General features: G+C 38.2%; 2 protein-coding genes across 2 annotated transcripts; both read left to right on the forward strand.

The window, feature by feature from the left end:
* The first annotated feature begins 2308 nt into the window (after positions 1 to 2308).
* LOC128716078 (cytochrome c oxidase subunit 6A, mitochondrial-like) lies at positions 2309 to 2729 on the forward strand. Its single transcript, XM_053810999.1, has 2 exons — positions 2309 to 2405; positions 2488 to 2729. The coding sequence occupies exons 1-2, from the start codon at positions 2309 to 2311 to the stop codon at positions 2727 to 2729; spliced, it is 339 nt and encodes a 112-aa protein (XP_053666974.1).
* A 1499-nt stretch (positions 2730 to 4228) lies between these two features.
* On the forward strand, positions 4229 to 6883 carry LOC128711410 (D-3-phosphoglycerate dehydrogenase). Its single transcript, XM_053806280.1, has 6 exons — positions 4229 to 4312; positions 4401 to 4451; positions 5353 to 5507; positions 6006 to 6358; positions 6436 to 6654; positions 6747 to 6883. Exons 1-6 carry the CDS (start codon positions 4229 to 4231, stop codon positions 6881 to 6883), a joined length of 999 nt encoding a protein of 332 aa, XP_053662255.1.
* Positions 6884 to 12237: the final 5354 nt, after the last annotated feature.

Raw genomic sequence — 12237 nt, forward strand, 5'->3', positions numbered from 1 at the left:
GCTCACAAAGGGTAGGTGAGCAGCAAACCAGACTAGTAAATAAATTTAGGTCAATGGAATATACATACAAATACATCAAAATGATCGATTCGAATGATATGTACATTTAGTTTGAAGACTTTAGAAGATGCAAAGAGTAATAATGATGAAGTATCTAATTCCCTGCTGCCACTACTCCATGCGAATGTGCCGACCGATGTAATGTAACATTTATCTGTGTTGCAATTACAACATTTTAACTAAAAATAAACACAAATCACAAACAGAATCAAGCTAGAAGCAAACGTATGTAATGTTCCATGTTTTCTTTAAAATGGTATGTTATGGTAAAAAAACAAATATTTGTATCTGATCTTTTTGTAACCGATGTTTTTTTTCGTTGTTGACATATTTTTATGTATCATAAACATGGCGTTATGTCCAAATCTAATGATATCGATAAGAAATAGGAGCACAAAAGAAACACAAATCTGGTCAGTGTGTAAAAGATCCAGATAATGACTGCTAGTTTTTGTATGTACTGTTTATATCTATTTTTTGGGAATGTAATAAGTGTATTGTTGCTTAACCTGCATCCGAGGGCTAAACAAAATGATATTGTGGTCGAAACTAGGCAATATGGACAGAACGCAAGCTACCCCTCTCCAGAAGAAATAGTTAGATTTGATAATGTTTAACAAGTAACCTAAAACACTACACGTTTTGTCCGCGCTGTTGTGTGCAAATAAAAATTAACCACCATCAATTGTTGTTGGTTGGTGTTTTTGTAAAACTGAACGATTATTACCATCAAGGAAAGATGTAGTGTTGATTTGAAGTTATACAATGATTCAGGGATCCTGAATTGTCGAATTCAATCCAGATCATAGCATAGCAGTGATAACATAGATAACAAACGACTCTCAGATTGCTGATTAACAGCACATAATCCGAAATAAGATCACAGATCGAACTGAATGTAGCAAACACAAGTTGTTCCTTTCTTGTGTTTAGAAAAATGCATTGATATGCGTGGCTAATAAGAAATGCTAGACACCGACAAGAGTAGGTCACCTCGGTCAAGTAGTACCGAATCCAGAGAATATTCTTGTTTTAACTCTTCTGCAACAGTACCAACTATAAAGAAGTGGTTGAAGTTTATGTTAAATAAGAAAATAACACACAAAACTGTTTGGCTTTTTCATAAATAACAAAGGTAAATGCAACATATTTGCGCCATGCACAGTGACGTTTTGGAAATTGTGAACATTTGGAACACATACACTGAAATACATTTAAAAAAAAAATTACAAACCATGCAAATTAAAAAAGCGGAATTGTTAAATAAACAGGCGCATGTTCGTTGATGTTACGTTGATTACCATTGTTTTTTGATAAACATTACATACAACCGTTGGAATCAACAACCAGTAAACAAAAAGACATAAACCAAATACTAAAACTAACGACGGAAGAGGGAAAATGTTGCATGAAGATGGCTAATGTCGCAGAATGTCTAAAACGAAACTGAAATATTAAAATAAAGGCTGTTACTACAATGCCGAAAAAAACGAAGAGAATAGTTGAGATAAAATTGAATTGAAACAAGACGAAAAGATACTATTGCACTGAAAACCCCTACACGCTAACACGGATTGTTTAGTCATAGACAAATTAACGACGAAGCCACAATAAAGGTTAATATAATTTGTGTACTACCCCGCAAATTGTTACTAGAGCCACACATTGTATGTAAATGGATAAATGAAGTCTTTGTATAAAATAAAGGGAACATGATTGAAAAAAAAACTCTTCAACGCAATCAAACGTTATTGGAGCGACTGCAAAATTTATGTAAATTGAGCACTGGATGATTACGGTTGTATTGGAGCTGGGTCACCAAAGACTAATGATCTGCTGTCCATATAACATTCTCATTTCAGTTTTAATATTTTTTATAAACAGAGAAGAGCTTATCTCAAACATCATACCTAGCGTTCAGAGTTTTCTTTGGAAAACCTGCCAATTTAACCCAAGTTGAAATAGAAATTTATCGCTAAGCTTTTACTGCAAGGTTCCGAGATGTTTTATTCTTTTACTCGAGTCAAGCCTTAATCCTTTCTTTATTCATGTATTCGGTGAGTTGGAATTCTATAGATGCTTCAGTAATATTTAATTATCCACTGGATGGTGCAATTTCAACCAGTTTCCATAGCTACAAGATATGACTAAGAATCTAAGTGACCTGTTTATTGTCATCATCTAACCCATTTGTCTCAAACTCAAAATCAACGCACAACAAAAGTTTTACAGATACAGAGTGACAAAAATGTCGTCAAACCTAGATCAATTCACACGCACATCCATTGCGAAGGCATTCCTGAAACGAAAATATTCTACCGAAGCAAACTATTCCGGTCATACAGGTTAGCAGGTTACCAGATACCATAGATTCATGAAATTTCCTGACAAAAGCAACAATTCCTACGTAATGTTTTCTATCTTTAGCATTCGCAAGCTACAAAACATGGAAGAAACTTACTTTTCTGGTGGCTTTACCGGCCGTGGGCCTGTGCGTTCTAAATGCATATTTGGCGTACCAAAAGGAACATACACTCCGCATCCGCCCAAATTTCATCCAGTACGAATATCTTCGCATAAACACTAAACGTTATCCTTGGGGCGATGGTGTAAAGACACTTTTTCACAATCCCGAAGTGAACGCACTACCGACTGGATACGAAACATAGTAGAACATAGATGGTGGTAATTGAGTCAAAAATATGAAAAAAATAAATTCTCATCTCAAGGCTTTGGCTGAAGAGTGTATCTTTGTAGTTTTGTTTTTTTTTTTATTGCGCTCAGCAACTGATTTTATAATTTCATTGAATAATATAATTGAAGTCGTTAAAAAATAATATTGTCGAACTTCAATTCTTTAACACATTAAAAGAACATCAGGGACATAGAAGTGGCCAGTCTGCCTATGCACTTGTTTCATTTGGTTCTTGCTATCTCCGATTCAGGAATGTAGTAAACAGATCCTCGATTAAAAAGGGTTGACGCATTCCGAACGATAACTAAAGCTGATGGATAGACGAATCGCTTTCTTACAACTTATTCTTCAATTTAACCGGGGAACCGTGCTTTTACCATCATCCAAAAGATAAGCGCCAGTGAGAGTGTTGCGTGACTCACGAGACCTTCTTCCTTGGTTATCTGTTCGAACACATACTATAAGTGATGACGGATGTCGATCCCGTCCGATCGAGATGTCGGGCATCAGCGTATAAGCAACGGGTAAACAAATAAACGTATGCAGCCGATAAGCAGTAAATGATAAGAGCACTCACTTGTGCAGTGGTAGTCTGTAGTTGTCGAATGGAGGAAACGAAGGCTGAAATATGACACGTGGAGGAGAATGTGCCGATCCTGACCTGGCCCTAGCAACTAGAGAATGAAAAGGCGAACATTGTTTGGGCAGCGAGTTGTTACCAATGTATGAGTGTTGAAAATTGAAAGTAAATTGTTACAAAGGTAAATTGGTCAAAAATATGAACGAACCTTCATAATGTTGGCAAATAATTTAATTTATTTTGTCCGTCTAGAAACGTCTTTCATATCCACTGTGATGCCTTGAAGATTTTGCCGTTACATGAAGATCATCTACGATCACTTTCGACGACATGGCAACCAGTCCCGGTAAGGGCAAATTTAGTTGAACCGTGCGTATACGACCAACATGAAGAAAAACGAGTATTACTTTGCAAGGTCGCATCGGTAGAATCGGAGCGATCGTTTGCTGATCTTTGCTTTCAGAAGACGTCACACTGCTCGATCGGATCCAGCGTTGCATCATGAAATTGCATACAGCAACAAGTTCATTTAGCTCTGCGTCAGATCGTTGGACCAGTCTTCCAGTATTGGTGCGTACGGTGAAGCCTAGCATAAAAGGTTTAGGTCTGGCGTTGTAAATGTACCATTACGTACGACTAGACTTGTGTCGACCGTATCTCGTTCCATTAGTTCTTTCTCGCTTTCGCTCTTTCCCGCAACTATAATCAAGTGCTGGGAAGTGCTGGTTCTCCCCAGGGTCGGATGCCTTGGGAATGCGAGTTGAACAACGACCCGTTTTGTACGACGGAAGTATTCGTGCTGAACAGTGCGTCCAGAGCAGTTGTGAAGTTTGTTTGCTTGATTGTGATAATCCACCGTCTTGTGAAAATAATTCTCTATAACATCCCCCAAAATGCCAGTGGATATCAAATGTGTCCTGGTGTGCGATGCTGTTGATAATGCATGTGTAAAACTGTTGGAAGATCACGGGATTAAGGTAAGTAATATGGTGTCCGATTTGATCCGAATCAAAACGACGCATTGTGTGTCAATGTTTCTTACTTTTGCGGTTGTCGCTATTTCAGGTTGACTACAAATTAAGGCTGCCGCAAGATGAGCTAATTAAGGAAGTTAAGGTGGGTGCATTATTATTTTCATGAATAAGTGAAGGAAGCCGATTCATGTGATGATTTGGTACTATGCGCTCCGAAAGGTCCCAACTATATGTGAGTTAATTGAAGAATTGGATGCAACTAGCAACTGGCCTAGTTTACACAACTAACGCTTAGGTTACCGTTTTGAGACGATTGTAACGAAGTGTGGAAAAGGAAAATAAGAGCTATACCAGGGGAGACACACACTCCGCTTTTTAGGGAAATTTAAAGAAAAAATCTTGACAATTATTATAACAACGATCTAGGTCTTTTTAAATCTTCAGACCAACTAAGTGGATACGCTTCGGTATTATAATTTTATTTTTTACAAAAGTGCAGCATACAAGATATAATATTTCCCGAATTTCATTCCGGCCATTTACCAGTGTATTAAAAAATATTCTCAGTTTTGTGATAATTAATAAATATCTTTTTGCTAGCAATCATATCCTTCAAAAATTGAAATAAGTTTGATTTTTCCATGTGTGACGTATATAATGACCCCACCCGTTTTCCCAGCCCAATTCATCTCATTTGCAATTAATCTTGCGATCGAAATGAATGAAGCGTGCGTCAACATTTAATCGAACCATTTCCTGCCGTGCCACTGGCAAATGTCCTGTGGTGGTAAATGGTGTGGATAGTAAACAAACCGCAGGAACACAACCACAGAACCGTGTACGCGTCTGTTGCGATATTTTCCTGGCGAGACAGTTGCTAGGACTATACAAAGCTCCTTTTTTGACGGATGAATCTTTCTCGTGTAACTATGGGCTTGGGAAACCCAAGGAGAAAAGAGCCGAATGCCATCAAGAATTAGATTTCCCATCAAATTAATCGACTTTTTCTTTGTTTTCCTTTGATTCGTATATTGCAACGGCAGAATTATGATGCCCTCATAGTGCGTTCGGACACGAAAATTACGGCGGAGATTCTGGAGGCCGGTGCAGGCAGGGTAAAAGCGGTTGGACGTGCCGGAGCGGGTGTAGATAACATCAACATTGAAGCTGCCACGGGGAACAATGTGCTGGTACTGAAGTAAGTATTACGTTCTTTTCGTTGAGAATTAAGAATAAATTGCGATACTCATTTTTAGAGCAGTCTCAAATAGCTTTTAGTTTATGTCCATTGATTTTTTTTTAAAGTAGAGGAGAGTAATTAACTATAGGTCATTATTAACACTCGTTGATTAGAATCGTTGCTTAATAAGAGCAGTAAATTTAAAGTTCTAAATAAAGGCAGTCCCCAAGATGCACTATTATAACAGACCGCTATAATCCACGAGCTAACCGCGTATCTCGATTTTCCGCGTAAGTCGAATTGTTTCTAATTTAAAGCGCTTAATCTTCTTCTTTCTTTTTTGTTCGTAATATCTTCGTTCGTAATATCTGAAAGTTTTAGAAAGAATACATTATCAAATATTAAAACAAATGTGTTATATTGATTTAGAAGGTTCTCTCTCTCTCTCTCACACACACTCTACCTCTTTCTTTCTCTCACTCTCTTTTTTCCTATCTCTGCTGCTCTGGGTATTAGTACTCCTGGAGGAAATTCGATTTCGGCGTGCGAACTAACGTGCTTTCTGATCGGAGCACTTGCACGTCCCATCTGCCCGGCGGCAACTAGCATGAAGGAAGACCGCTGGGATCGGAAACTCTACTCCGGTACGGAGCTGTACGGTAAAACACTAGCTATTCTAGGTCTCGGTCGTATTGGACGCGAGGTAGGTGTACGCATGAACGCATTCGGTATGCGCGTAATCGGCTTTGACCCCATCACAACTGCCGAAGAAGCAAAGGCTGCCGGTATAGAGAAGATGGAGCTGGAGCAGATCTGGCCGCAGGCTGACTACATCACCGTTCACACACCGCTCATTCCTGCCACACGAAGTATGCGAATTGATCATTTTGGTTGATTCAGGAAATAGTTCTAAAAAGCCTTAATCTGTTCGCTTTTCTCCTTGTAGACCTGATATCAGAGACCACCCTCGCCAAATGTCGAAAGGGCGTCCGTGTGATCAACGTTGCTCGCGGTGGCATCATTGACGAGGCCGCACTGTTGACGGCACTTGAAAGTGGCCAGTGTGGTGGAGCTGCAGTTGACGTTTATACGGAAGAACCCCCCAAATCGGACATCACCCGGAAGCTCATCAATCACCCTAAGGTGGTTGCAACGCCTCACTTGGGTAAGTGATTACAGTGATCTCTTGTTCGTAGACTCGGTCTAGCCCACCTCCACACGCATTTCTAATTACGTGTGCCTTTATTTATTGGATAGGCGCTAGTACGTCGGAAGCGCAGGTGCGCGTCGCTGTCGAGGTGGCCGAACAATTTATTGCCCTCACTGGCAAATCGGCCGTCTACACGCAGTATGCTGGTGTCGTGAATCGCGAGGTATTAAAAAATGTCTTTTAAATTGAATTCGATTCTGGCGCCAGAATTGGCCATTTTTGATTGCGCCAGCCCGTCAAAATCAATCATTCGCTCCCGATCGGCGTGACGTCATTTTCGACACCATGATGTTCTACAGGCAATTACTGGTGAAATCGACCACACGAGCATGAAACTCAACACCATCTAGTGACGAATTTGACGAATATGATATATTTGAGCAGAGAGTCACAAATACCATGCGCAGCATAAGAATCCACACATATTGCACGTACAATACACAAGTATGCAAAAAGAAAATTCATCGTATGTAGAAGATTCTAACAAGCAAAATGATCTTATTGTATTGATTAAAGAAAGAAAACAAAAAACTAAAAACAAAACAAAACCAAAAATGCTTATTAATGATTGGCTGTTCTAGCGTAGCCTCAATTTGTAGATGCCTGTGTCTATACCCTTAAAATGAAAAAAAAAATGAAAAAAACAAGTCCTGCCTATTACCAATATGCTATATTAAATGACCAATTGTTAAATTAAGGCGAGCCCATGACGAAAAGTAGTTTAACATTTTTCACTCACTCAATCATACCATCTAATCCGCCTATTAAAGATACAAAGTTGATGGTCACAGTTTATAGCATGTTGAATTGAACTTTCGACGAACGAAAAAAAAATTCGACAAGCCAGCAAAAATTGGAATAGTTGAGATAAGCTCACTTCAAACGATCTAAAAACATCTTATCCTATTTCCCGTTTGAACAAAGCTTGTTTTTTCCAGAATGCATGCAACTTTCTTTCAATTGAGTTATCATCAGTATCGCTGTTTTGTTTACTTTCTTTTCTGACTATGAAGTTGCTTCTTTGGTGCAATGCCAATTGGGTTTTGCAATGCCACCTAGGTCTAGTACGTTGCTAAGGCTTAACCAGCTTTCTCCCAGTGCATATATATTTTCTTCCTTGGTAAATTCCTTTCCTTATTGCGCTAAATAGATCAGTTTGTATGTTTTTTTTCATAATTTACTGAGTTGTTTTCTTTTTGATGACTAAATCAGATCACGGCAGAGTAGGATTCTTTTGAAACGTTTTCTTGAGCGAGCAAATTGATACCATGCCACTACCTGATTGTACTCATTAGAGGTAACACTAGGTGATGGTATGGCATTAACGACGGGCAACGGGTTTTCAAACCAACCTAACCAAACCACCCATTTTTTGCCATTTTGTGGTCTCTTTTGTATATCCATCATCAAAGAAACAGACTTAAATCCAAGGAATTGGAGATGATTTATTTATTTTGTATTTTCAATCAATGGTCTATATTTGTCATGCAAATATTCTTTAGAAATTATTGCAAGCTATGATCTTAATTAATTGAATTGGTGCGACCCGGTGGCATAGTGTTAGCGGCTCCGATCTTCACAGGAACGCACCGGACCAAAATCCCATCCGGACCAATACCCCGTAGCATGGACTGACTATCCGGCTACGTGGTAAAATAAGTCTAGTAAGCCAGAAATGGCAGGCCATGACCTAGTAGGTCGTGACGTCAAGCAGACAGATTAATGATTTTTTTTTCATTTTATTCGTTTAATCAATTTTTTATACGCTACTTCAACAGCACGTTTAATTTAAAATTATTAAAAAAAAACCCGTTAAAAAAGTTATGAAATGGGAAATGTTCCAAAGCTGACCTAACAGTATTGAGGAGTAAATTTTGTTGCCATCCCGTCATTTACTTCTTGTCAATGAATGCCTTTATTGCTATGTAAGCTTACACCAGCAGTAGTGGGATAAGGATTCTCCACCAATTTAGCAAATCGAATCAACCGCTACACGTGCTTGCAACAAAGGGGAAACGCTCAACATTCTCTTCGTTGGCAAATACATCCTGCCGATCCTGTCTCAGTTCAACACAGAGAGTATTTTGGAACCGTGCGAAAAGGACACGAAGAGCCTCATCGAAAGCAGGCACAGCTCTCACGAGTTAATTTGAAAAGTTCTCGGGAAAATGAGAGCCCCTCCGGTAGTATATAAAGCAACAAGTGAAGACGCTGGCACATGACAGTCCGTTCGTGGCCAGAATCGACCCTGGAGCTTCGCATCCGGAAGCTGACTGTTGTGTGTGCTTTTCCGTATTTCCGTTGCAAGCAGCAAACGTATTAGTAAGTGAAAGTGAAACATGATCGTTCAGATTAAGTTCAATGTGCTTTGCTGTTGAGTGTATGAGAGTAGACGAAGGTTTTTAATTTCCATAAACTACTAATTGGAGTAAAAGCACATAAAAGAACGGGGCTGAGCGAAGAATGCAAAAGTAATCATAAGAGCCCTCCTCATACGCCTTTTCTGTACTGTACTTACACATCTATCCATTTCCACAACGACCGTGTTGGTGGAGGAAATAAAAGGAAACGTTATAAAATAATCTAAAACGCATCCCAACTACCAACTAGCAAAGATTGCCACAGTGTGCGGTCTCCTAAGGATTAGCTCACCAATTGATGTCAATTAGATCGAACCCCGAAAGGGGGAAGTGCTATTGCGATATAAACATTAATCCGTTTCCTATTTTTCCCTACCGTACGCATTCTCGTGTAAATATCAAACGTGTGTTCTGTGTGTTGTGATGGTGTATAGATTTTATAAAGTAATGTAAAAGGTAAATGGGGACACACCACGATTATGCTTGCTCTGTGATACCGCCGGAAGTACAGTAGCGAGGTATGTTGAGATGAAGAGTTAGGTGGTTTTGTGGTGGTTTTATAACTTATCGCGAAATTATTTTTCATTTTCTCGTTGATCCCTTTTTTGCCTTTTTCATGGTTCTGGTTGGTGAACTTCGTAAGGACAATAGAATTGTTCACGATTGGATTAATATCATCTGTTGTGAGGGAAAGCCACCATTTTTAAAGTGTAGAAAAAATTGAAATTATTATTTTCCATCACATCATTAAAGCTAGTGTTAGTTAATTATCAACTCGACCGCAAACAAACCAAGTATTTGTTTATGCTGCATGGTGAACAAACGTGAAAGTTGCCAAATGGAGTAAACTACTTCCGTACTTTATAGATCCATAGTTTCGGTCTATTGTTAAATTACGTCTTGAATGTTATTGTGACCATTGAATACGCATAGCAAAATAACATGCTGGGTGAAAAAATATATGTAGGTCATTTATCGTATCATTGCTATCAATGCCAGTATGAAGAAAAGAATAAAAGAATATTTTGTGTTGTTTTGGCAAGGTCATTTTATAACGTTTCGTAGGAAAGGAAGGTAGTAAAATAGGGATATTAAATGTAACACATTGGAATGATCTCGTAAAAAAGCAGAGATCGGAGGAAACCGAAGGAAATATGGTTATAATGGCTTTATTGATTCTTTACGCTTTTGTACATAATAATATCGCTTGTTTTTACAAAAGCACACTTCTTTTTTAAAAAAAAATAATGTTAAGACAAAACAGCTATCGGCTCCCCATCCTTAAGGCGATAAACTAAACTTCCCGCATTTGAAAGGGGCGCCACACCGCTGTGGGACAAACCCAGTGTTGCCCAACCCATCCAGATAGCTTAATCCATTCGATGAAGCAATAAATCCTGCAACCAACTCGTCTGCTCGCGTGGAGTGAATCGCGAAACTGAGTATGATCCACATGCACGTGCCAGACTCAATTGCATTCAATTCGATATTTTAGTATCGTCAACAGACCGATAAATTATTAAAGCCACATATAACACAAAGATAAAAAGATTGCGAAAACAAGAAAGAGACGGGGCATCTTCCCCATAAGACAAGCGGGGTAATATTTGGCAAATGTCATCACACTGGCACATGTAGCTTTTTACCGATCCACTGCTAGGTTCATGTGAGTTCATGTTTATTTGCTGGCTGAATGCGGGGTTTTGAGAATGTCCTACCCGAAAGTCACGTGGAACAAGGAAAGCAATTTAATTACCACCGAAAATGAAGATATATGAATCGGTACCTAGTCGGAAGGAAAAACAAGCATGCATTGTGATAATGTGATACTAAGTTGGCAGGGACGGCTTTATGTCCCTAGACGGTAGTAACGGTGATGACTTTGAACGGTTGATAGGAATTGAATATGTGTGTAATAAATAAATATTTACATTGGAGCCCTTCCGGAAGACATACTAAATTGTAAAACTAATTGGATACTGAAGACGAAAAACCCCCACATTTAGGAAACGGTCATGTTGGATTCGCTTGAATTTGTATACTGGTGTGTTTTAGTGGCATGTTGACCAATATTTTTTACATAATGCTCATACAATTCAATCTTTTTTACTATTTCAAGATACTGATGGTACAGAAAAATACATTTCCAGTCTCTAAATTTGTAGAGCAAGGTTCACAATCGACGTTATCTTGATATTATTTAAAAAATTATGGAATAGAATAACAAAGTCATGAGCAGTAATATTGTAAGACAATCAACCTGAAATATTACATTTTTCTTCGCTAATGACATCCCCAATATTACCCCAAAAAAAGAAACATATTTCAAATTGAAAATGTGACCGGTTGGCACCTGATTTCGCCTGCAATATCCTATGTTGTGTTACTAACACACCATTATTCAGTAAATTACTTAATATGGCGCAGTATCAAAATATTAAAGTGACGCTACGGAAGACAGCATATTCAGGAAGATAGAAAATCCTCTACGCTTTCTACTGCAGTTGATAGTGCAAACATGCTTTTCTTCCACAAACTTGTTCACTGCGGCATGGTCCATGGATATGTGGAGCAATTCTCGTGTAGCCGGGCTTCAATGCGAGAAAGACATAACCATTACAAATAATCATAATTTTTACACCACTAGCTTTACTTTACGACCCACATCAGATGGAGGTTTGTAGGGTGCTAGTGTTAATTCGTTGCGTTGTTTATTCGCATTATTTCGCTTTGTTAGTGGTATTGAGATGATCTGGACATAATTTTCCGACCAAAAAATGAATTTCAACTACTGCTGGCTGAACGATAAAAAGGCTTTAACGTTTTATAATACATTTAACTTAATTGAAGATACAATAAGTTATATATAGTCAAATTTTCCAAAGTTTTGCACATGTTTTCGGATTATTAACAAAAATTATTGCTTTTTATGATAAACAAGCAATGCAATTTATACCATTTTATTGAGAAATTTAAAAAAAAATCATAAATCTACTAAATATATAGTTGTAGTATATGTATAGTTTAGTAAGTCATATACCCAAAAAAGATGACTTATATTATTTTTTATCCTGTAACAAGTAGAATATTTACTCTACTAAACCATTATGTATCTTTGACACAAGATGGAAGATAATTATAAGGTCCTATAAGGGGGGACATGGCATGAATCAGTCAC

Source organism: Anopheles marshallii, chromosome 3 (genome assembly GCF_943734725.1).
Source record: "Anopheles marshallii chromosome 3, idAnoMarsDA_429_01, whole genome shotgun sequence".
NCBI classification, from domain to species: domain Eukaryota; kingdom Metazoa; phylum Arthropoda; class Insecta; order Diptera; family Culicidae; genus Anopheles; species Anopheles marshallii.

Coding starts and splice junctions, on each gene's coding strand:
- LOC128716078 (XM_053810999.1), top strand. CDS start 2,309: ATGTCGTCAAACCTAGATCAATTCACACGCACATCCATTGCGAAGGCA. Junction 2,406..2,487: donor AAACTATTCCGGTCATACAG/GTTAGCAGGTTA, acceptor TTCTATCTTTAG/CATTCGCAAGCTACAAAACA.
- LOC128711410 (XM_053806280.1), top strand. CDS start 4,229: ATGCCAGTGGATATCAAATGTGTCCTGGTGTGCGATGCTGTTGATAAT. Junction 4,313..4,400: donor TGGAAGATCACGGGATTAAG/GTAAGTAATATG, acceptor TCGCTATTTCAG/GTTGACTACAAATTAAGGCT. Junction 4,452..5,352: donor AGCTAATTAAGGAAGTTAAG/GTGGGTGCATTA, acceptor TTGCAACGGCAG/AATTATGATGCCCTCATAGT.